Source organism: Psittacula echo (assembly GCF_963264785.1).
Source record: "Psittacula echo genome assembly, chromosome: 3".
In the NCBI taxonomy this organism is placed as follows: domain Eukaryota; kingdom Metazoa; phylum Chordata; class Aves; order Psittaciformes; family Psittacidae; genus Psittacula; species Psittacula echo.
In genome coordinates this window covers 107,305,955-107,330,784 of record NC_137736.1, presented here as the reverse complement: position 1 = coordinate 107,330,784, position 24,830 = coordinate 107,305,955, and the positions used below count along the sequence as shown (strand labels likewise).

General features: G+C 37.9%; 1 protein-coding gene across 2 annotated transcripts; it reads left to right on the top strand.

The window, feature by feature from the left end:
* Positions 1–661: 661 nt before the first annotated feature.
* WASF3 (WASP family member 3) lies at positions 662–24,249 on the top strand (the record flags this gene model as incomplete). 2 transcript variants are annotated; one of them, XM_080613255.1, is made up of 8 exons in its annotated part: positions 662–794; positions 8,185–8,319; positions 10,244–10,397; positions 12,451–12,568; positions 20,129–20,295; positions 21,162–21,425; positions 23,055–23,428; positions 24,092–24,249. In XM_080613255.1, 8 exons carry the CDS (start codon positions 662–664, stop codon positions 24,247–24,249), a joined length of 1,503 nt encoding a protein of 500 aa, XP_080469381.1. The 2 variants fall into 2 exon arrangements, with proteins under 2 accessions (XP_080469381.1, XP_080469380.1); XM_080613254.1 differs by lacking the exon at positions 20,129–20,295 and adding an exon at positions 18,099–18,274.
* Between the last annotated feature and the right edge of the window lie 581 nt (positions 24,250–24,830).

Genomic DNA, 24,830 nt, shown 5'->3' with positions numbered 1-24,830 from the left:
AAATCTGTTCAATATATGCTTTTACCTTGTTCAGACTTATTCAGCACCACTTGTGGAAAATTGTCTTCTTCCTCACGTGACAGCTTCCTTATTTTCACCCAGCCTATTTCTGCAAGGCTCTTGCCCTTATTTGTTAGATGAGTTTATCATTTTGACTGAAAACTGTTGGAGCAAGGGTGGGTCAGTGTCTAATGTAGTTAGGGGCTGTACACATGGACAGTCCATCAGTGGCCTGATTACTAAGGCAGCAAGCGAGCTTGCTCCAGCCAGTGATCTCTCCTGCCACTCCTGTGGGCACTGCCAGTTTTTTGTGAATGCAAATGTGCACTCAAGTCCATTGATTCCAGTACTGAAGCACAGTCTGTATATACAGTAAATCTTACACCAAATCTAAGGCAAAAAGTGTTTGTTATCTACATGGCCTGCATCCTCTGCTTATCTGCATTGTTCTTATGTTCTGGTTCAAGTGCATGACTTCAGTGCCTCAGTGGGAATTGTACAGTATCTTACAGCAGGAAGGCTGAAGCCAGAGCTTTAAAAGAAAAAAGGTGAAGTATATTTTGTAGGAAAAAACTGAGTGTGTGCTACACAGATTCATAGTTCTTAAATTCATTTTTGTAAATATAATACATATTTTTCTTTAAATTCTAGGTTGTGAGCCATGCCTTTGGTGAAAAGGAACATTGAACCACGGCATCTCTGCCGAGGAGCTCTTCCAGAGGGAATCACTAGTGAACTGGAATGTGTAACGAATAGTACCCTTGCTGCTATCATTCGCCAGCTTAGCAGCTTAAGTAAGTATCTGGAACTTCCTGCAAGTATTTGACTCCTGCTGAAAGCCTGAATAAATTAAAAGCTTTAAGATGGCTTGTTTTAAATAACAAAATTATGATGCAGGACATTGCCACTTATATAATATAATATACTGCTACTGCATTTCTGTTATGCTCTTCAATTTTACGGCTTTATACAGGAGCCTCTAAGTTTTATAAGTTTAAAAAAAAAACCCTCAAACACCTCTTTTTCCCACCTCATGACCAACAACAAAAGCAAACAATGAAAAGACTATGGCATAGAAAACTAGGAATTTTTCTAATGTGAGAGAAATTGGTACAAGAAATGGGACTGACACTTGAGTTATTTTTGGCTTTCGGTTGTACAGGATGAAGTGAGCAAACTCTTCTGCCTCTTGGCATCAAATGACGCATTTGATTGAGATTTCAGTTTGTCTTAAATGTGCTAGAACTTCTTAAGCCTTTTCGGTATATATGCGTGTGATCACATCATATAAATTAAATTAAGCACATACATCAAAAGAATGACATTGACTGAACAAACCTGTAGGGTACTGTTGAGGCAGACTATGTCAGCTCCATATGGAGTAGCCTACACAGCACACCTGGCAGTTGACGCCACAACCAGCAATTCTAGAATGCCTGGAGTGCTTGCAAGAGGAATAATATTTCTTAATGAATGAAAAAGAGATTTCTTCAGAGCCTGTTTAATAATCAGCTGCTGTTGTTTGTGCTGATAATTCTGGTCCTAAAAAAGAAAGTATTGCTTCATCAGTTTTCTTCACTTTTTAAGTGGAAATGGTTTAAGAATGTAAGAAAATCTGCATGGTTCTTGGGCTATGGGTCCCACTAAGTTCAGTCTTCAATTTGTGGTGCTAGGAAATAGCCTTTGTTTAGAGTACCAAAAACACAGCATGTTGCCATTCCAGCAGACAGCGATGTAGGATTTCTGAGCTGGAGGTCCATCTGAATCATCCTATGTAATGAGCGTTTGTAAACCTACCATCTATAGAATTGCTTAGATGGGCTCAGATTGCTCGGGAAAAAAGTGCAATCCCCATGACCTCTGGCAACAATGTCCCACAACAGCAGTTGATCTGTTTCTTCCTTTTGGTATCTTCTGGTTCTTGAATTATGAAAAATAACGACAGGTTGATTTCATCTCATGTATTGCCATCATCATCTGTGATTTTATTAAGTCTTTATCGTGTTCTCAGACTGATATCCTTTCCAGGTTGGAGTGTCCTGTTCCGTTAATACTCTTTTTGAGTAGAAACTACTTTGTATATCTAATCATTGTTGTTTCTGCTTTGGATATGTAAGTGAGAGTATGTTGGGGGGTTTCTAGCTGGAGTGTTGAGGACTTCTGATCATAATCAAAACAGACTTCTGTTTTGTCATTAGCTCACTAAGAATTTAAAAAGTTTTGGTTGCTGCTAAACATTGAGTTGATATTTTCGGAGAAGTTTCCAAGTGATTCTCTGATCTTTCTTGTGCAGTAGCTGCCAGTTATGTGTCTAAAGTTAATTTATAGCTAATTTGTGTTTGTATTGTCATTGAGTTTCATTTACAGTTTTATCAGGCAGTTGCTCAATACTGACATCTTTAAGCTTCAGAAAACTGAGAAGAATGGCTAATGCCCTCGTTACATTCAAGGATGTCTGATAAGACCACATTTTGGTTTTGTACAATGACTGCCAAAGTGTGGATAATTCACTTTTCACTTGTCTGACTTGTGAGGAATGTCTAGCTTTCATTTCTCCAGGTTTGGTCTACATAACAGGCCTAATCTGCCTGTTACATTGCATATTCAGATCCTCGTAGGATTGTTGCTAAGAAACTGGCTACTTATGCACTCCATATCCTGAAATTTTCCTTTTGTGGATGTCTGTGGTCATCAGAAGTCTCTGTAGACAGCCCTGAAGTACTTCATTGATGTCAAGTTAAAGATCTGTGCAAATAAATGGTGTGTGCTTTGTTTTAACACATGAATATATGGTATTTAATGAGGGAAGTCTACCACCAGGCTCATCCACAGTCTGGAATGTCATGTTTGCAGAGGGTTTTCTTCTGCAGACACCATTTGTTTTGCCCGTGTTTCAAGCCAACTGAGAGCAAGGAAATGATCATAGAAAAATGCTGTGCTGGAGCTAACATGGCATGTCCTGCTGACAGCATCAGAGCCTGTTGGTGTTCCCACAGCTTGAAGCACAGAGAGAGCAAGTACAGGTCTGTCTTGCAGTCACACTGGTTTTTAACGTTGTGCTGTTTGTTCAGCGTGGATTATAAAGCTGGCAGGTCTGTGCTGTTGCGTACAGATTTGGCTTGCTTCTGCCTCTGCTCTTTTCAGAAGATGTGAACAAGTTCCTATCCAAAGGGAATGTGCTCTCAGTGGAGCCTTTTTCTATTATGTTTTCAGATTGAGGTTTGTTTGTAGCCAACTGGCTTGGAGCACAGGCAGAGTGAGCAGCATTCGGTATGCAACTGTGCACTTTATATAAGGCGAAAGCTTGACTAGGGGATTCACCTCTACTTGGGAGGACATAACTGGGGGGGTACAGACACTGGGAGCGTTTTCAGCTCATACGTATGAGTGCCATGGTGCTTTACTCTGTAAATACATTCATGGAGCAAAGGTTTTGAAGAAAGCTTCCACAAAATCCTCCCTTCCTTTTGGCAGTGGGTTTTGGTCTGATGGCTGCAGGACTCCAGACAGTGGGGAAAAAAAGCTGCTCTCTACAACAGGGATCTGTTGTACTATGGTTTTCTTCCTGAGTTTTTCGTATGTATATATATGGGAAAGAAATAATAAATTACATCTGATTGTCATTGAAAATGAAGTATTTAAAAACTCCTTTATTGAACTTTTCTTAATTAGATTTCAGTCTGTACATTAACATACTGTGTTTCAAGTTGCATTACCACTTCTTTCCTTTCTGTGAGTCTTCAAATATTTTGTGGTTTCGTATATATAGCTTCTCCATTCATTCAGATACCACCTGTCAGGCTGAAATCTTACTTCTGCAGGTATAAACCGCCTGTACATGAGTGCAGAGCTACTTTCTTTGTCCCATGTGCAAGTGATAGCAAATATTTTTGCTGCACAATGTAAAACAGAGGAGTTGTGATCTGTGGGGACTTGGGAGACTTTCCTTCACACAAAGCAATGTCCACAAACTGGCCTCCTAATGTTTTCTTGGGTGGATGGGCCGTTGGCTCAATTTCAATAGTTTGCATGCAGGCTTGAGCCTACTGCATCCAGCTTTGTGTCACTCTGCTCTTTACCCGTGGTAAATCAGACTGAGTTGAGAAGTCAGCTTTTGTGACACTAGGTACGGTGCTGGAGGGAGGTACTATGAGGAGGCAGGTAAGAATCAAGACGTGGTCAGTAACAACCTGCTGCTGCTTTTGCTTATTTAAAAGAAGGGGGTGTGGGGGAAGGAGGAAGTGTGATTCTAATGATAATTAATCCAACTACAAATGGGTGGGTAGGATCTGTCTTCTGCTCCATGTTGTGACGAAATAGTTATGTTCTGGATGAATTTCAATTTACAAAACACCAGCTAGTTCTGTGGATGTTTCCGTCCTCACCTAGGACTGGTTCCCTTTGGTGTGGCCCTAGTGTCATCTTTCTTCCAGTGTCCTGTAGAACTGACACCTGAATACCATGTGATAACACTGCTCTACCTTTTTTCTTCGGCAACACATCTTCATGGTGTAAAAAATTGTAACCCTCTTAATCATAGAATCATACAATAGTTAGGGTTGGAAAGGACCTTAAGATCATCCAGTTCCAACCCCCCTGACATGGGCAGGGACACCTCACACTAAACTATGTCACCCAAGGCTCTGTCCAACCTGGCCTTGAACACCGCCAGGGAGGGAGCGTTCACAACTTCCCTGGGCAACCCATTCCAGTGCCTCACCACCCTTACAGTAAAGAACTTCCTCTTATACCCAATCTAAACTTCCCCTGTTTTTTAACCTCTTACCCCTTGTCTTATCACTACACTGTAAGTCTTTCTATTAACTTCAATGTGTTCTTCCATGTACTTGTGCTGTGGCACAAAGAATGCAAAGGAAAGCTGTACCTTCTAGACTCAACTGTGTGAAAGGAAAGTAGCCAAAGTGATCAACACAGTTTAGTTTCTGGTCTTCAGACAAGCCAACACCATTGTTTGACTTGGTCTTCTGTTCTAGCACTGAGCATTTTGACTGCTGACAGGAGATACCTTTGGGGTAATGTATTCAACGTGTTAATGCACACCTTTTTATGCAGTATGTGAAAATCAACTGTAATTAATTCATGTAGCGTCTAGACTTTGCTAAAGGTGTTATAAACTGTTGTGGCAAGATGATGCTTCATGTAATTACTGTAGAACTTGGGTAGAGGTATTATTTCAATTATTTGTGAAATGCTGATCTCCAGAAACATCTCACAGTGCTTGGAAATTTATTTTGTGAGCAATCTAATATAGATACTGTATATATATACACACACACATATATATATGTGTATATATATATATAGACATATATATATAATCTATACAGCCTTATGAAGATGACCTGTGAAAGTGCTAGAAAGAGGCACTTGTATTAATTGACATTAAAACCTATTGAGAGTGGACATTTGGTGAGGTAGTGTTATGACTGTATTTCCCCTGAACTGCTTCTGTGGTTGGAGGGAGCCTTAGAAGGAAAGACTGCATAATTCCTTTTAGGGTTTTTTAAATTAATATTTAGGTTGCCCATATATTGGGGAAACACCTCATGTTTTTAAATGACTGTCTGATAATACAGTCATTATAGTCTTACAATTCAATTCTGAAGTTGAAAGGTACATGCTCGTATCTGCTTGTTTCTGTCTTGTTAAAAATCCAGTTTAAAAGATGGTAAGATAGCAAACACTATAGAGAACTATTACTTTCTTTCTAAAACCTAGTGCATCGTGTTAATCAGAACACTGTGTCCAATATTGCTTTACCATATCCCTATTTTTACTGACAGGAGATTGACAACCTGTCTTTTACTTGGTTTAGAGTAGCAAGTGGCTTTGTTGTTTTTTTGAAAGAGAATTCAATACCAGAAGTAGCATGTTTCTACAAATCAACTTTATGACTTATTTTGCTTCCTGAAAGATAACTGACAAGCAGCTGTCTGCTTGACTTATCTAGAGGTGATGTGTTTAATCCTGGAATGCAGTAGACCTCTGTCAGCAGGCTGATTTCAATATATTAACATGAACTAACATCCATTAAAATGTATTGATGTTTTGAACTCTAAATAGTGGTGGCTGTAAAATGTAATACCTGCTTTGTTTAGCTGAAGAATTTAAAAGCTTAATTATTCCATAGCTTGTGATAACCTGTTCATTTGCAGTAACTAAATCAAATGGGGATTATAATTGAATCTTAACCAGCTACTGGGAAGCACTTAGAGAATGCTTTTAGTGTGAAGGTGGTTGGATACTGGCAATGGTTGCCCAGAGGAGTTGTGGAACCTCTGTCCTTGGAAGTACTGAGAACCCAGCTGGACACAGCCCTGTGCAGCCTGCTTTGACCATGCTTTGGGCAGGGAGTTAGATTAGATGATTTTCAACCCTAACTGTTCTATGGTTGTGAGACTTCTGTTTTGGAGTGGCAGCAGATTAGGAGCAGGTAGGGAGCACACCTTGCCTATCCAATACCTTCCACATATGTATGAAGCAGAGCTTGGATACACCAAAATATCTAACATTTCGAGTTAGATATTGTTTGATTTTATGTTTAGTGAAGAAATCTATTGCTGGTGAAGTCCTCCATTCAAAGCACGGTAATCAAATTAATATATATATGTTTTTAATTTATAATTCACAAACAGTGCTTTCAGATACTGTTTTGGTGGTAGTGTTGGTGTTCTCTTCCCCCCAAGTAAATGATCAAAGAAAGGGGTGGATCCTGTTTACTTCCTAACTGTGGCTATTTTTTACTTTGAATCATGGTCTCCAGATGTTCACAGGATGGGATCTTGGCTGAAATTTTCATTATGTCTGTACTTTCATTTGTAGAATATTAAGGTTGGTTATAGGACCTAATTTAAAATGTCCATAATTGCTGTTCTTTTGGAAGTCGCTGTCATTTAGATGGTTAATGCATATTCCATATTGTTCCAACTATTAGACAAGAGTTTTATTTTCCCCTCCATTTTTGCTCTTCAGACTCCTCTTGATATAGGTCATAACAAGATGAGCTTAATTCAGAAGTGGGGTTTTAAAATATATTTCTGTTTAAAAAGCATGGTTAAATGCAGGAGGTAGGATTTTCCTTTTTGCATGGAGAATTAATGGAGTGTGGTTGTCTTGAGAGGGCTCTTGGCTGTAGAAATTGTGGAAGGGGAGGTCTTATTTGAAGCAGCAGTATCTGGGTAGGAGGGACTGAGACACAAGTATGTGTGGTGCTGTCAGTTGAATGAGCAGGAGCAATGAATTCACTTGTAATCTGAAATTTGTAGGAGAAGTTCTGGGGCAGGAGAGGTGTTAAACTGGGGATTCTGAACCAGAGAGGCTCATACTGGGACAGAAGAAGAGTCAAACTATTGATGAGGATGCCTAGTAATCCAGGAGGTGGGACATCTGGGAAGGGATTAGGCAAGCCCAGGGATCTGTGATCAAGAAGGGACTGAGTTTATCACGTAGCACTTCTGTCCACCGTAGCCCTTTAAGGCCAGGGCCCGAGGCTGCAGTTTTGACCTGGACTATCTACTCCCAGTGACTGAGATAATACAGGGGCTGAAAAGGCTGTAGGCTCCCCTTCTGTGGTGTATCAAGTCAGGCTGACCGTAGGTAAATATGGTCAGCGCCCTCTTAGTCTCTTGAATGACTCCAGTGACAGTAACATGTATGCAGTGAGCATTGGTAAAGGTAAGTGGGCTGCCTTGCATGAGGATTTTGGTTTTTATCTGTTTCAGTCTGTCTTAATGCTTGTGCTCATACTTATAATTAAATCTCAATCACTATGGATTGAAAGATTTTAGACTTCAGAATTGACTTCAGAAGCTTTCATGGACAGCTGTAACTTTAGGCCTTTATTGTCATCACAGAGGCAGGTTTTAATGATCAGTTGTGTGTCACTTGGCGGTAGTTCATCTACATAAGGATTAAAATTTGAAAGCTTCCCTGTTTTCATGTGGAAGACTAATCAGCACATCCAGAACAGACTTCAGGCAGAATTTATGGTATATTTCGAGATTTTTGTACAAGTCTGTGCCCAAAATTTTGCTGAATGACAAACTGTGCTGTCATAATCCTACAGCTACTGTGTTTTATTATAACTTCATGATATTGAAGCCATTTGTCTTGTGTTTTGTAAGCCTTCAGCAAAGGGATTTCCCTGTCTCTTTTCTTACACAGGCAAACATGCTGAAGATATATTTGGTGAATTGTTTAATGAAGCCAACAGCTTCTACATCAGAGCAAATTCCCTTCAAGACAGAATTGATCGCCTTGCTGTCAAAGTTACACAGCTGGATTCAACAGTAGAAGAGGGTAGGTAATTGCATGAAAGCATTGAGCCAGAAGTGATGTTGACAAGATCACAGTATTTAATTACACAACGATCTCTGTCTTTTCAAAGTAATCCTCAACTGATATTTCTTCTTGCTGTCTCAGCAAGGCAAGCTGAGAAAAATCATGTTAGCAGAGCGATAAAAAATATTCTGGAGTCATACAACTGTCTTCATCTTTGACTTAGTGTTATTTCAAGAAGCCCCTGCAGTAATGGAGCCATTAAGCTGCCTTTTTCACAGGGAAAACTTGTAGGTTTTGAGTAGAATAAATCAGAATTGAATAAATCCAGGCTTTACTGGAAATGAGTCAGAATATTTGAAAAAGTTTGTGGTGGTAAATCTATTTCAGGGCAGGGTGGTCACACGCTATATTAGTAGCATCTGTTCTGCAGTTGTCTAAGATCTTATAATATTCTTTACCTGTAAGGGGCACTGTGTGTTTGCTTCAGTTAAGTGAAATTCTGTAGGGAGTTCTAGTCACTAGAAACAGTATTTCCTTTAAAATGCTGTTACATCCTCACTTGCTTACGTGTTTGGTCATTCACTTCATAAACACACAGTAAAAACAAAGGATTTAAGTAACATCATTATACTGTTCAACTACAGTTGAAAAAACATTTTAAACTAGTTGAGATTGTTTTCAAAAGCATGAAATAACTTACACTAGAAATGTGTAATATTGTTCAAAAGCACTTATTTGGGTAAGTATAACATGTTTCTCTGCCTAGCTCTAAAAGCTGTACCTTACAGGGTCTGTATCAATCTTCATGCCTTTCTGGTTCTGCAGGTCATCAATACATGAAATTTTTTGACCAAAACTGTTCAGTTATCATGTGCAATTCTTAGTTTATTCTCAAGACTGTCTGAATTACATATATTGGCAAGAAATAGTAGATGAAATGTTAATGGGAGTTAAAAGAAAACAAGCCAGTGCATTTTGTTGGCACTACTCCTGCAGCTTACATTGTTGTAAAGCAGTTGGACCAATTCAAGAAATCGTGTCATTGTAGACAAGGCAGTGAAGTGTTCTGTTCAGCTGCAGTCAGAAACGTATATTTCAGGTTGCCTAAGAATGGAAGATAATGTGGAGAGCTTACTGCTGCTTTCAAGCTGTGATTGGCATTATCTGGATCTTTTTCAGTGTTTGCTGCACATTAGGAAAACTTAGATTAAGAATGAAAGAAAGTCTTGCTAAAAGTGATTAAAAGCTTAATATAATTAAAGTGACTTAAATCTTTCAGTTACAAAGAAAGAACGAAAAGGCTAGTCTTGTTTCCCCCAGAATTGTGTACATGAAAAGATAAAATGGAGGTATGTTACTGGACTGTCTAAAGAAGGTATTTCTATAGAGAGATGAGGAAAGCTAAAGATCAAGTGATGTTCAATTACATGGGAAGGTTTTTGGAGTTGAAAGATGGTAAAAGATGGTAGAACTCACTGTCACAGGAGGTTGTGGGGGCCATAATTGAAATAAACTTAGAAAAGGGTTGAATGGGTATGGATATCACGTGTAATTAATTATAAACCATGTTGTGCCAGAGGAATACGAGCTCACTGTTCAGGCTTAAAGACAGTCTTTCCGCTATTAGAAGTCCAGGTTAAACCTCAAAAAGAGGAGATAATTGGACATCTTCATGTGACAGGATTCTTGCATCATCTTCCAAGACAGTCCGTGGTGGTCTCATTGTTTTAAGTGAGGTTCTGGACCAAGTGGGACTTAAATCTGGTTTATTATGTAATTCTTACATGCCTTTGTGCTTAAAACAGTTATTCACTAAAGAAAAATCTTTCTGGTTTTCTTCTATATTTATCTGAAAATATTTTAAATAGCTGGTATAAAACAGACTTTGTTTATCCACTTATGTTAGTCACAGACCTGATAAATGTATTTTTGTTTCAAACAGTATCATTGCAGGATATCAACATGAAAAAAGCATTCAAGAGCTCAACAATTCAAGATCAGCAGGTAGTTTCAAAGAACAGCATTCCTAACCCAGTGGCTGATATTTATAATCAGAGTGACAAACCACCACCTCTGAATATTCTTTCACCTTATAGGTACGGAAATATTAATTGTTTGTGTTCTTGTTCTTTGCCCTTTATCTCCTAGTTGTATGCAGAGTATAATTACAACAGAAGGTAAAAGATACATTGGTTACTGACATGTTTTTTGGGGACTTCCCAAAAAAACCCACTTTCATGGAAACAAAAATTGCTATTACCACACTTAAAATAAAATCATGAGTTGTACCTGACAAAATCATCTTATTTCAGCGTGTTACATGGCAGCATATGATCAGAAAGCAAGGACCATTGATTATATAAAAGATAGAAAAAAATTAATAATACACTACACTGCTTTCTTGGGTTTGTTGGTCCAGAAAGTTGGATTTGTTGCTCTTGCTTTCCCTCTGTTCTCCCTCTTATCCCAGTGTATACACGTATTTGCACACACATAGTCTTTACTTTTCTTTTCCTGGTTACTGGTGAATAAAAGAGCAGCAAACAGGACTTTGTTTCCTGTTTTCTTTTCCTGTTGCCTTTAAGTTTATTGTTCTTCATGAAATTAGTGTAATTTGTCTGTCTGAAGGGTTGTGGATAGTGTTTTTATTGTATCCTTCAGCTTCTGAGAGCTACTAGATTGTGAGGTATCTGTGTAAAGCAGGCACTCAGTCTGCAGTAAATTATTAGGATTTTTTAGGAATGACATAGCAGAGCATTTGCAGCGTTTTTAACTTCTAAGAGCTTTTACTTGGTAAAATTGCTAGATTTATAGCTGACGGACATGGGTTTTGCCACTGCTACAGACAATGGTGGTGTTTGTTTATGGACAAACAGCAGGAGTTATCGATCAGCTGTACTGCAGAGCTATGTTCTAACATGCATCTGGATGACAGTGTCAGTGACCTTTATTGTTATTCTTGTTTTATTAGGGATATGTTAATGGAATTGACTAAAATGATATTTCTTGCTAAGTCTTTTACATCTGCTGAATCTAATTGTATTTGCCTTGGACGAAGCTTAAATGAACTACAAACTGTAGTGTGGACAGTGTAAGAGTGTCCTCAGTACCCCCTTCAGTAGGTTAGATGTTATTAGCAAGGAGGTCCAGCACACAAAAAGTAAGGGGTTTATGGCTGTATGACAGACATTTTACAACATCTGTTGTCTGTACCCTGCTCCAGTGGTTGTAAGGTTTCTGTGTGCTGAATTTCCATCACTGTTGATCTTGTTGGTAGAAATTGGAACTCAGCTGCCATCAGAATTTGCCCAGGAAGAAATTAGGACCCACAGCCAAAAGGGACTCTGAAGGACACCAGTTTAGCAAGTTAGACTGGCATTGCCGTCATAGGCTCTTTGGACCACGCTAGCTGCCCTGCCATGTTGATTCCCTTTTCACCCATTGTTTTTCAGGAGTTTAGGATATTAGATTTCTAGGCCATGGGGTCAAATTAAGATTTGATAGCATACCTTTTATTGTGGTGGCTTATTCTGGGTGTCCACAGCTCCTGCTCCTGGCAAGCCTAGGTCAACTCTGTTTCAAATCCTCCTAGAATAGTCTGGTAGGATTCAAGCTTTCAGTTGCCACTCCTTTCCTAGTCCTTCCCCTAGTCAGAAGAGTTGCACTGAGAACAGCAACTGTCTCGTGCTTCCCGTCATACAGGCAAAGGTACTCAGGCCTACCTTGTTCCTAAATTCAGATCGTAAAACCTGTCTGGATTGAGCCAAATATTCCTTTTTAGTTCTTTTGAGACAGGTGAGTTCCATTCTTATGCTCCTCTGTCCCCTTCACGTACCATCTTGGCATTGACCCTCCTCCAGCACCAGTGAATTTCCTTCTGTGAGCTGGCTGATGCAGGAGCTCCTGCTGAGCTCTGATGAGGCTGATGAGCATGCTGCCCAAAAGGCTGTGTATTCCACCCCTTTCCTCTGAAATTCTTGGCATGAATCAAGTCAATTGTAAGCTGTAACTACCAAGAGTGGCATTAAATACACTTGGCATCCTGTCATGAAAAAAAGATGGCGCTTGGATGACTGCCAAGGGTGAGTTTTGTTGGTTTGAAAATTACTAATTCATGTTTTCTTAGTTTTTCTTCTCCTGTATTTCCAGGGATGATAAGAAAGATGGATTGAAGTTCTATACTGATCCTTCCTATTTTTTTGATCTTTGGAAAGAAAAAATGTTACAAGATACTGAAGATAAGCGAAAAGAAAAGAGGAGACAAAAGGTAAAAGCAGACACCTAATAGCAAATGTATGTATTACAGTTTTGTGTATGGTTGTCCAGGCATAAAAATTGCTAGGTCATACTTAGTTTGTGTGCATGGAAAGACTATTCCTCTTTAGATGTGGCTGTAGGTTCAGTTGGTTTGTTTCTTATAGCTTCTCCTGTCTATTTCAGGAAGTTGCAAATCGAATTTTAAGAGTACTGTAGTTATTTTCCATCATATTTCTTTAATCATTTGTCAGCATCTGCTTATTAGTACTCAGCAAAATGGCCCTGTTGTGCTTTGGAAAAAGATACTGTGATTTTTGGGGTGGGGGGTGGGGGGGATGGAGAAAGGAATTGAAGTTATGGTTTCCTTTATTTTCATAGTTCTTTATCTAGCAACATCAACTCCTGTAGCAAAACATAAGCTTATTTTGTTCAGGTTTTTTTTTTATTCCTTGATCATAACTCTTCACTTTTCTGTACCTGTTACAAGTAAGTCAGATGATAAGATGATAATACACCTCAAAATAATTCTGTGGTTCAGCAAGAAGAGAAGATGAATTTTAGGAGCAATGTGCTTTGTTTCCTCCAAGTTTAAGACTGACAAAAAAGGGCTTCGTCATAGAAAAGTCTCTTAAGTCCTTCTGGAATATCCTCAGCAGTTTGATCCAAGATGTGTATTCTGATACAATCAAGATTTTCTGAATGGATTTTAGTTTTGAATGAAGAAATCGGTTGCTACTTCTACAGCCTTTTTGCAGTCAATTTTTTAATCAGATCTGAGGGCTTTAAGATTGTTCAAGATAATTCTAACAAGTGAAGGAGGAAAATTTGAAGCAATGGCTGCTATTTTACCTGACAGCAAGTGCCCTTTTAGATAGGTTCAGTGAGAGATAAGGCATCTTAAATAAAAGTCTGGATAAGATGCAAAGATTGCTCAGGGGAAATAGAAGGAAGCTGCTTAGTTTCCAGTACACATACACATGTATGTACACATACACATGTATATACACATACATGTGTGTATGTACACATATATATTGGCATACCTATAAATGCATATATATAAGCAGTTATCAGAATATATCTCATATATACATGTGTATATACATTGTCCAATATGTGAATGTGTGCTAATGTATATTTGTGTATATACATCATGTGTATAATACATGTGTGTATGTATATATATATGTGAATATATATGGTACCTGTTTGGAAATCAAATTGTAGAGCGTGGTTGGGAAGTTTTACTGTTCTGTTTTTTTCAAAGTATATTAATTCCTTGTTCCTGTTGCCAGACAATACTTTGACTACAACATTGTTAAACAAAACATGAAGATGTGCTTTAACTAAAATGTGATTTAATGATTATAAAAGCTCTGGAAGAAATAAATCGGGTCATCCTGTTAGGAGTATGAGTCAGAAATGCCTGTTTTGACAGGTATCTCAGTACTGGCATATTAAATAGGGCTGAAAAAGCTAAGTAAATACTTTCAGTAGAAGTTATTGTCTAAAGCACAGTATTCAAAATAGTCACTTGGTTATTTTGCATAATTTAATACAAATGTATAAGAAAGTTTATAATCCCGCTATATTTTCAGTATGATAAGTAACTGATCTGATTAAAGGACTGGAAATAAAGCAGTTTTCATTCTCTAGTTTAGGTGGGGTTTCTTAGATTTCAGTCAGTATTTCTTTATGAAAAATATCCAGGGATAATTGCACCCTTTGGGTTTTTTAGTCCCACCTTTTTCCCTTCAAACTTAGATCTTTTCATTGCAGAGGGATAAAAAGAAATTACCGGCTGCTGCTTTTTTTTTTTTTAATTCTGTTTTAATGCTAAAAAAGAAAAAATACAAACCGGAAGTACGGAGAGTTGGGGGTTTTTATACCATTAGAGAGATTTTTAGAAAACTACTTTTTTATATAAAAACTTTCATTTAGACTGTATTTTAGGCAACACTTACGCAGTCTGTACTCTGCAGAAGCACAATGCATGAAAGTTCTTGAGAAGCTGTGCCGGTGAAGTAGAGGTGTATTGTGTAGCAAATTACAAACTAAACATCCAAATGCAAACCTACGCGGCTGACCAAATACAGATAGGTGGTCAGTGAAGCTTAAGAGTGCTCTTGCACCAGAACATCAGTTTTCCAGTATTATTTTGGTAACTTGCCTTAAATGCTTGAGTTGTTGCAGCGAAAGGTTTGTGAGCGTCCTTTTCTTGCCTTCAAATATTGTACATATTGTTTGTTTTCAACTGAAGAAATCTGGCGCAGACTTCCTCCAGTTTGGCTCTTTTAGGTGAACATTTTGTCTGAAGAAAACCGCAATTTCATGCAAGTTCAAATCTGTGGTGTAGTCTCTGTTGGCTGGTGGGTTTGTCTTTAGTGTCAAACTCTCAGTAGATCAGTGCCTCAGAGTTCAATTAAGTTATTTTGGACTTTTGCATACGCTGGTAATATTCTGAACTGAATGACCACAGTAGACCAGTTGTTAAGCACTGGTCAACTAAAGGACGTTCTACTTGGTGTTTTATTGTTCTCTATATTTTCTGAGGAATGATTGCTTATTTAAATAAGTAGAAAACTTCTAAATTTGGAGGACTTGTACCTTAAAAATATTTCTTGATGACTTGGGATTGATAGGGTCTTGTAAATTTGTGAAGTCAGGAATATACTCTGGGATCATGCTTGCAGTTTTTTGCAAGTATTGCAAATAGTTGCTGAGGCTCCTTTCTGTTACTACCTCTAATTCCTTATTAAGATGCTTGAAATATCATTTGCTAACTCTTGATGCAAATATCAAACTTCAAATTAACTTAACCCTGTTTGAAGACTCTGATATGCATGTTGTATTTGCTGAAATTGCTTCCTGCCAGCAGCTGAATGATGTACCTGCTTTCTGGCTTTACCTGCAGCATCTGCTTGTCTGCCACAGCTTCTATTACACTCAGTTAAAGGAAGTAACTCTTCTTAATATTGCTTAACCTTCCTAAGAAGTATTTCTAACTGTAGCCAATTTGAAAGTCTTCAGCTCCTCTGGAACTCTTGGCATTGTCCTAGGTACTAAAGCTAGAGTTGTCAGTTGTTTGTCAAGGTAATGAAAATGTTACTGGAACAACTTAAAACTACTCAAATAGATGTATATGTAATTAGAGGTATATGTAGTTTTGTCAGCTGCTAGTAATTGGCCTGCCCCACTGTTTTGGAAGGGATTAAATGTTTTGGAGATATGATTAGGGAATGTTTACTATAAAATAAATGCAAGTAGGGTTTAGTTCTGTTTTGAGTTAGAAATGTTCCAGAGTATTTATTATTGTATTAGCACACTTACGGATGCTGGTCTGGAACAACTGAAATCTGATCCAAATAAACTAAGCTTTGTGGTTATTTTATGTTGTTTGCTTATACATGGATATATATTTACCTTTTTCATTAAAACCATACTAATCTCTTTAAAAACAAACTTTTAAATAAGTGATTATATATAAGCAGCCATGTTAGCACTCCTGATTGTACAGGAATTGTATCAAAATGATTTTTCTTCCAAGCAGTATCATATATTGGTCGAAAGATGGATATTTACTTAATCTAGAAACTGGCAAGAAATATGTGGTTGTGACCCTTGAAGGATGGAGTTACTGTTCTGTGAGAAAACTAAAGTTTATTTTCAGTTAACCAAAAGGGTTACTTGTACTTTCGTCTCAAATCTAGCATGATCTAGTAACAAAATCTTAATAAATGAAACAGAATAAAAGTCATAAATTAAACAAATTTTTCAGCAATCAATTCAAAAAGGCAGACGTTGAGCCTTTAACAAGCATATACTCAACCATGGTGTTTAGCAAAAGTTGATGTATTTAAAATGAAGCGTGACTGAATCTGTCTCCTTCTGCTCCAATTCTTCCTGTATTAGGAAATTTTAGTGTGAAGAAGCAGTATTAAAGGGTGAGGTCAAGCTTTGCATAACCTGGATAAAAAAGGCTGTAATTCTAAAAAGTTTGGGGAGGAAAAAGATTTTCTGAGAAGTAATTAAGAACCGAGGTGATGATCTTTACTGAACATGAATCACTTCAAAAGCTGCTCACTGCAGGGGCCAGAAATGAACAAGTGCTGTCAGACCATTTGGCTGGTGAACTTCAAAAAGAATTTTCTCTGTCATTCTTAATATTAGCAGATGCGGATCATCGGGTCTCTCAGATGGACATGACATGAAAAAGCAAGATATCCAAAACAAGGTCAAGCAAGCAGTTTGATAGATTTTTGTGATATATGATGCCACATTATTTCAGCATTATTTACTCAGTGCTGTTTGACAGTTGGAGTAAAATGCCTATATTCATCTGTGGTGTACTACTTTCTTTTTTGTCCAGATATTATCCTTACTTTGAAGGTGGAGATCCCACAATAAAATGCGTCCATATCAGCGTTTTGCCAGGCTCTTCTCTATTGAATTGAATATGACTCTGTTCTCAGAATATCAATATAGTTCTTTGCTGAGAAACTATTTTTCTAGCAGCCAAAAGCCTAATACTGACTTATTAATAGATAAAATATGATTAACCTATTTATGAGTTAGTATTCTGAGATGCAGGCTGATTAAAAAAAATATTAAACACCCTCATAAATAAGAAAAAAAGTAGCCCATAAATACTCTTCTCAGCTTGGATTGAGCAGACTTGTTTATTTTTCTGCTGAAGCACCAATATGGCTTTTCTATTCATATGGAGTAGCCAGAAGTAGGTGAGGACAACATTTCAGAGGTGTGAAAGTGTTGAGTCCCACTATTAGGAAATCTTACTGGTAGATAAACACTGACATTCATTGAGCCTGAAATTATATAGAAAGATAAAAAAACTAAACAGACTGATTAGTCACAAAGCTATCAAGCTATAATAGATCACTGGCCTGAATTACTGACACATTGCAGAGAGGATTAGTGTCATTCGTTTTTGTACAAGCTAATGTGGGACAATGATAAGGAAAAAGCAGAAGGATTTTTGGTAGTCAGTCAGATCTAAGAAAGGAGAGGAATTTAAACAAAAATAGTTTCACATAGGACATGAAATAGGCAAGTTTCTAATTTTTCCACACATCCCCAAGGCCTTGGGTGATTGCAACACTAGCAAATATCCAAAATAACCCTGGCCATATTTAACGTGTTCTCATAAGATTGATTTGCAAGGGAAAAAATTACAAAGGCTTCAAGACAGTCTAAATCAATGGCATATGATGTCAGAAGAAGTTAAACTTGTTGGCTTTTAAAATCAGTTACGTTTCTGTATTGGGAAAAACAGTAGGTCGGTATCACACATGCCCTTCTGTAGCATGTGCATCCTACAGAAGGGCAAAGCAGAAGTCTTACTACTAATGAGGTTCACAGTATAAGGAGATACTTATTTTCAGTGCAGAGAAATTTTGTGAAGACTTGGCTTCATCTGTAAATCTGGTCTTATTTTCGTGCACTCTAATTGCATTTTAACCAGCTTTTTTCCTTTCCTTTTTCTCTCTTTGCATGCTTTATTTCTTTTGTTTGAACATTAGGAGCAAAAACGTATAGATGGCACCACCCGTGAGGTGAAAAAGGTTAGAAAAGCCAGGAACAGACGCCAGGAGTGGAATATGATGGCATATGACAAAGAGCTTAGACCTGACAACAGGTTGTCTCAAAGTGTGTACCATGGAGCATCTTCCGAGGGATCACTGTCCTCAGATACTAGGTCTGTTTACAGCAAAGCTGTTTGTTATACCACAGTTGTATGTTCAGAAATGCTGATTAGAATTAGGTGTTTTTACAGGTTGGGAGTAGTTAGAATAAACAAAACAAATGCATGTTTTAAAGTTCCTCTCAAAATTATCTTAAAGCATAAGTAACATAAATTCTGCAACAAATTTTTCCTTCCTCCGCTTTAGATGAGTATTTTGTCATCGTAATGTTATGCGCTGTAGTGAAAGACGTGTTTGCTGCATGCTTTGTATTTGATCTTGAGTAGTTGTAGGTTTTTTGTATTTACAAAAGCATTTAAGTCTGCTTCTACCAGATAATGTCAGTACCTCTTCCTTTGTGTCTGGTTTGTTGTATGTTAGGCTGCCTATAGCTTAAGTATTTTTCTGTGATCTACTCAGTTGAGCATATTTTTGCCTCTAACAGTGCTTTAATGGGAGAATAGTTCAGCTCTATCAATGTTACATTTGTCTAAAAAGCAAGCTACAAAGCCAGATGCAACATTATTGCTTGAAATAACAGAAATCTCTGCTTAGAGACACGCAGCAAGCAGAATTCGTCTTCGTTGACTGAGATTCCCTTTGAGCTCAGTGGGAGTTACTTTCTCCTGGTGTGCATGGAAGTCTGAGGTTTTTCACTAAGCTGGTTTCACTAGAGGATATTCCCACCTATTTTATTTCCTCTGTCTGTTAATTGCTAGTAGTAATGTTAGGAATAAATAGAATCTATTCTGTTTATAGTAGAAAAGTGAGTGGAAATATAGGAAATATATATAGGAAAAGTGTGTGGCAATTTAGCGTTCAAATTGTTGAAGGGCTAGGTTGAGGGAGCAGCCACCACAGCAGCAAAAGTGTGGACTGAAACCTTTAGTCCACTGGAGATCCATTAACAACAACAAAATCTGCTCAGAATTTTGTATATGTAATGTTTGGTCTTTGTGAAGAGCAATCATCTTGTAATTGCAACAAAAAATAAGAAAATTGCTGCTGCTGTTTCAGTGATATTCTCAGACCCCTCTGTCTAAAATCCTTTAATCACCAATTAGTTTTTTTAGTTTCTAATGCAAAATGTTATCTCTTGTTAGTCTTAATGAAACATTGCAGGTTGGCAATGCTTTCCATAGGCTGGTCTGGTAAGATGACATTGATGTTCAGCTGTCAAGTGCAAAATGGCAATTTTTCATTGAGTTCTGCATTTCACATGTTAAGTCATTTTCTAGTCATTTTCTTCACACCCTGCTTCCAGGATTCTTGCGTTTAAATGAGCATGTTGAAATGATTTGTTTCTGTCTCCCTGCAGAGTCAGCTTGTATTTGACCGTTTTCATATATCCATAAAATTTGCCATCTGTAGGATGTTTTTAAGCAAAAATTATCGGATGCATCATTGTCTGATACAGATGATGTGATGTGACAGATACCTTACTCCTTTCAAATTTTATAATGTATGGAGAACGTTAAATTTCACTGAATCAACTGAATCCTGAAATCTGTTTTACATTCATGAAGGGTTGATTTTGTAAATGGTAGTGAGGTGGAGAGAAGGCTTTCCATTTTTTATCTTGGGGTACTCTTAGCTGTAGGAATTAAGCTATTAAAGCCCCATACAGATAGAAGTTAAGTACCACTTTAGATGTTTTTATGCTGACAAGTACTACATGAGCAGTGCTTTATAAATAAGGTCCTAAAGAAGTGTGCATGCTATATTGTGAGTCTTTTTTTAATGCTAAAGTAAGAAAGCTCATGTTTCTTCTCGTTTGCTAATTTGAAGATTTGTGCATTAAACATTGACATCCAAGTGTCCAGACTCTGGTGATTTACAGTGTATTTGTTACACTTACTGTGCTTTAGAGAGAGAAACACAAGCTGAACCCAAACAGAAACCAGCAAATTAATGTGAGAAAAGTAAGAACAAGAAAAGAAGAGTGGGAGAGAAGGAAAATGGGCATTGAGTTCATGAGTGACGCAAAGAAAATGGAGCAGGCAGGAAGCATGAAAGAGGACAAAATGCCGAAAGGGTTTGTCATTTTGTTTTACTCAAAGCCCTGGCTTTTTGTTGCTTACCTTGCTTCCAGTCATACAGATAAGTGCATCAGTTTACTGTGTACACTAAAAGCCAGGCTGCACGATTGCTCATTACTAAAACAACTATTTACAGTAATGGGATGAAGAGATCCTTTTGCTCCCTCTCTTGGGCTTATTTGACAGAGCATCCTAGACTTTGTATCTTTATGAACTCTCTGCTCAACTAATATTTACATTTCTCAGTTTCTCTAAGCCTTTCCAGTAAAATTAATTGTGCAAACAACATAAAAAGCATTTTCTAACTTTTGAAATTGGTTTTCTCTGCTTTGGTAATATGTATTCTTCTGCATAATTGTGAGTGCTTGCAGTATTGCTTTCCTTTTCTGTTGCCATTGTTAACTTCAGGCAGGCCTGGTAAGTATTAGCATGTTAAACCAGTGGACTGTCACAACCATTGACAAACCCAGTATGCCTCCTTATGGCTGCTAAAGAATTCTAAAATCTGGAGAAAGCTCTAAATTTTTATGCCTTTTTTAAAGTCTGCATTAGAAGAGGACATGCTGCAGGCAACAGTATGCTGAAGTAGTCCAGACATTCAATTTCAGTCCTCTTGTACTGACTTGTCAGACTAATTTATTTTCAATTATGTTAAGCTAAACATGATTTTTTTTTTTTGTTGCATTTGTTCTTGTGCTTTCTGTGTTCTTACAAGGGAATGGTGCTTGATAACCAGGGAGTCCTGGTGCAAGAAAAATAGTTCTGATTGCATTCTTTTTAGCTTTTCTTGTGAGCTATTTTAGATAATACCCTGTTACACTCACATAATCTGTTCTTCTGCATCCATTTACTTCAATTTTAGGTCCCATGCATCTGATGTTACAGATTATTCTTATCCTGCTACTCCGAATCATTCCCTCCATCAGCAGATAGCAATGCCTTCATATGGAACGGGAGATGGTCCACAGTACATGGCAGCATCCCAAAGCCATGAGCATGAATACAGACCACCTTCCACCACTGTACGACATGCTACTTTAAACAGACCTCAGCAACCACCTCCACCTCCACCCCAGCCTTCTGATGGCCAGCATAGCTCAGTACCTGTGGTACCAGCAGAATATGGGTAAAACTCCTGATTTATTCCAGTGGATTCTTGGCAAAACTAGAGGGATGCATGTTTTTCATGACCACCGTAATATATAATACATACACACAACATACATTAGTTTACCTCCCTGAAGAGGACAGGGAAAAAAATAGTATAATTTCTATGTAAGAACTTAAGTGAAGGAGCAGTGAAAGCAGAAATAATGAACTGTGTATTGAATGTGGTGAAATCAATATGCTTATAAAATATTAAGGGTTCATAACGTAACATTGAGAAGTGGTTAATTTTCCTTTAAGCTGGAAAATAGTTGCAGCATAATTTGAGTAATATTCTAAACTTCAGGTAATGTTACATTCAGCAATGCTTTTTCTACATGTCAGTCTGTGTTGCATCCCTGAAATAGCTTTTTAAAGGAGCTTATGACAGAATTAGAAGGCATCTTCTCAGACACAGAATCAAGCTCCCTACTGCCACAGACACTTCCATAATTCAAGATACAAATTTATCAAACTCCTATGTAGCTGTTTTGTCTGCTACATAGACAAAATACGAAGCATTTTGAAGGAAGGCTTGTGCCAGAATACCGGCTCTCTGATAGCAAGCAAACATCTGCTTTTGAACCACTCTGTGCCTGTATCTTCTTGTGCTTAAACAGCTTAAACTTAAGAATTGTAAGCCCAGGAAAGCTGCAATTATTCCTGCCTGTAGTGCAAGACTAAGTGAGCCAAGTTTTTTTCAGCCTCACTTGATGCACCCTGGGATAGCATTTGCTTGCTTCATGATAGTATCATGCTGTAGATGACTCAGTTATGCCATGATTGACTGCTCCAACCTGCCTTTTCTCTGTTATTTCCAGTTTATAGCAGAAATACTTGTGCTTAGCCCCCCAGGTACATGACCACTGTCAGTGTATCACAGATGTCATACACTGACATGTATCACTGAATGTCATCAGTAACTTCCCTTCAAATCCTGTTTCCTATATCTAGTTTTTTACCTGCTTCATAACTTTTACATTAATCACCGTTTTTTCTGCTTAAGGATTCTTTTAACAACATTTTAACAAAGAAATCAGCTCTTCCCTGTTCCTCCTTTTTGAAGTATCAATCAAATGTATCAATTTAATTACATAATATTTAAATTGATGAACTTGACTAAAGCAGCACATGAGATGCATGATATACCTTTGGGTAAATCATTCCATTCATACTTTCCATTGTCCTCCATGCCTGTGTCTTTTACTATCTGTTCTAATGCTTAGTCTTCTATGGAAGTGATATATATATAGTCCACAGTTGCCTTGGTCCCTTCTTCATCATAGGCATTGTACTTAACATTCTCAGAGAGTAGATGTGTAAATTAACTATTTAGCTGTATACTTAATTAGCAGGAGTATTAATATAAAAATCTTACCTTGTGGAGTGCTGAAAGCGCAGTGCCTTTAACTTCATTTGCCTTAGATCTAAATACATTATCAAGATTCGTCAATTTATATGTTTATAATAACTTGCATATTTAACTCACCAGTTTAAATTCCTTTTGATTTTTGTTTTAGCTGAGGCTGGATGAGAGCAGTTTAAGGGGTGATCATTCTGTAAGTCCCAACTTTCAATTCATTAAATGTTTTTGTTTTGTTTTACATAGGATGCTTCCAGCTCAGATGGTGGATTATTACAATCCTACAGGTCCTCCCCCTCCTCCTCCTCCTCCTCCTATGATTCCTTCTGCACAAACTGCATTTGTTAGTCCCCTTCAGCTTCCTGTGCCACCTTCCCATTCTGGACCGGTGACTGGCTCTGCATATGCAGCTACTCATCCTCCTCCTTCTAGTGGGCTTGTTGTCACTGCTCCTCCTCCTCCTGGCCCACCTCCTCCCCCTCCAGGCCCTCCTGTTACAGGTTCGTCCCTCTCTTCCTCCCCAATGCATGCTCCTCCAGCTATGGAGGCAAAACGTCATGAACCCACACAGCCACCAACAAGTGATGCACGGAGTGACCTTCTTGCTGCCATTCGAATGGGTAAGTGGACACTGACTTTTAGTTCTTCATTTCAATGAAAGCCCTGTTTTCCAGTGAACAGAGTTCATGGCTTCTGTTCCCAGCTGGGCAGAATGTCACTGAGAGACTAGGTAACCTCAGGTACCACACACTAATATTTGTCAGCCCTGACTTTGGATCTCTTCCTAATGCCTAAAGATGTACAGCTTTATCAAATATGTTCTAGGGCTTCTGTGGGCATAATCAAATGAAACCTGTGTTCATTATGTAAAATAGCCATTAGATCTTAATGGATTTTTCAGAAGAACGGAGTTATCCAACACCAGCCCAGTGGTTTTTAACCAGTGACTAATGGCTGCTCCTGAGTTGGCTTACAATATGCAGCTGTAGGTATAATGGTATTTCCAGATAGTTATTCATAACTTCACATCAAAAGAACCTGTAGAGTCTTGAATATTTACTTTTAACATAGAAGTTTTAGAAGCCTACAAGTAATCAGTCTCTGAGAATGGATTCCAATCTCCCTTTTTGTCTCTCTTCCTGGCTCAGGGAGGCTCTAAGTAAATGGCTTCTCTTTTTCCCCTTCTTCCTGACTGTATTGTTAGAGTACAAAAGCCTCACCAATAACAATATGAAATTTAAAATCTCTTATGGAGAAAACTTAGAGAATAATTGTCTCTACAGGAATTCAGCTGAAAAAGGTGCAGGAGCAACGTGAGCAAGAAGCAAAGCGGGAGCCTGTTGGAAATGATGTGGCAACCATCCTTTCGAGACGCATTGCTGTGGAATACAGTGATTCTGATGATGACTCAGAGTTTGATGAGAATGACTGGTCAGATTGAACCTGATCCAAGCCTTGTGGCAAGTTCATTAAATACTTGGCTTCAGTGATTGCTTTCTTAGCAAGATGTAAAGCAGGACGTTGACATCTATTAAGGCTAGTGATCGAAGTGCTAAAATTGAGTTGGTATTATTCAGAATGCTGTATCTTAGCAACTCTGGTAATAATGATGTTATTATGCTTATGCAGATCAAAAACTTGTCTTACTTTCAGTATTTACTGCATAATACTTAAGTGCCACTAAATGTAGCAAATGATGTGCTGCGTGCAAAATATGCTGCAGTTGTTGCACTGTTACAGAACCAGCATTTTATTTTATTTCCTGATCTTGAAGGGATAAGATCTATTTTTTTGGCTTCACATCATATTCTTTTAATTATGTAGGCAACTGTATGTACTTGTGAATTGGTCTGGTTGTTAGGCTTTGAGGGCAGTTAACTATATGACTAAATGTTGAGTTCCGTAAATACGACTCTTAGCTTTTTTATTAGTTATTAATTATGCCCACCTTAATCTATTTTTAATCATACTGGGCTTAGGTTTTTTTGCATACAGAATTTTATATAATGTTTCTTTTTATCA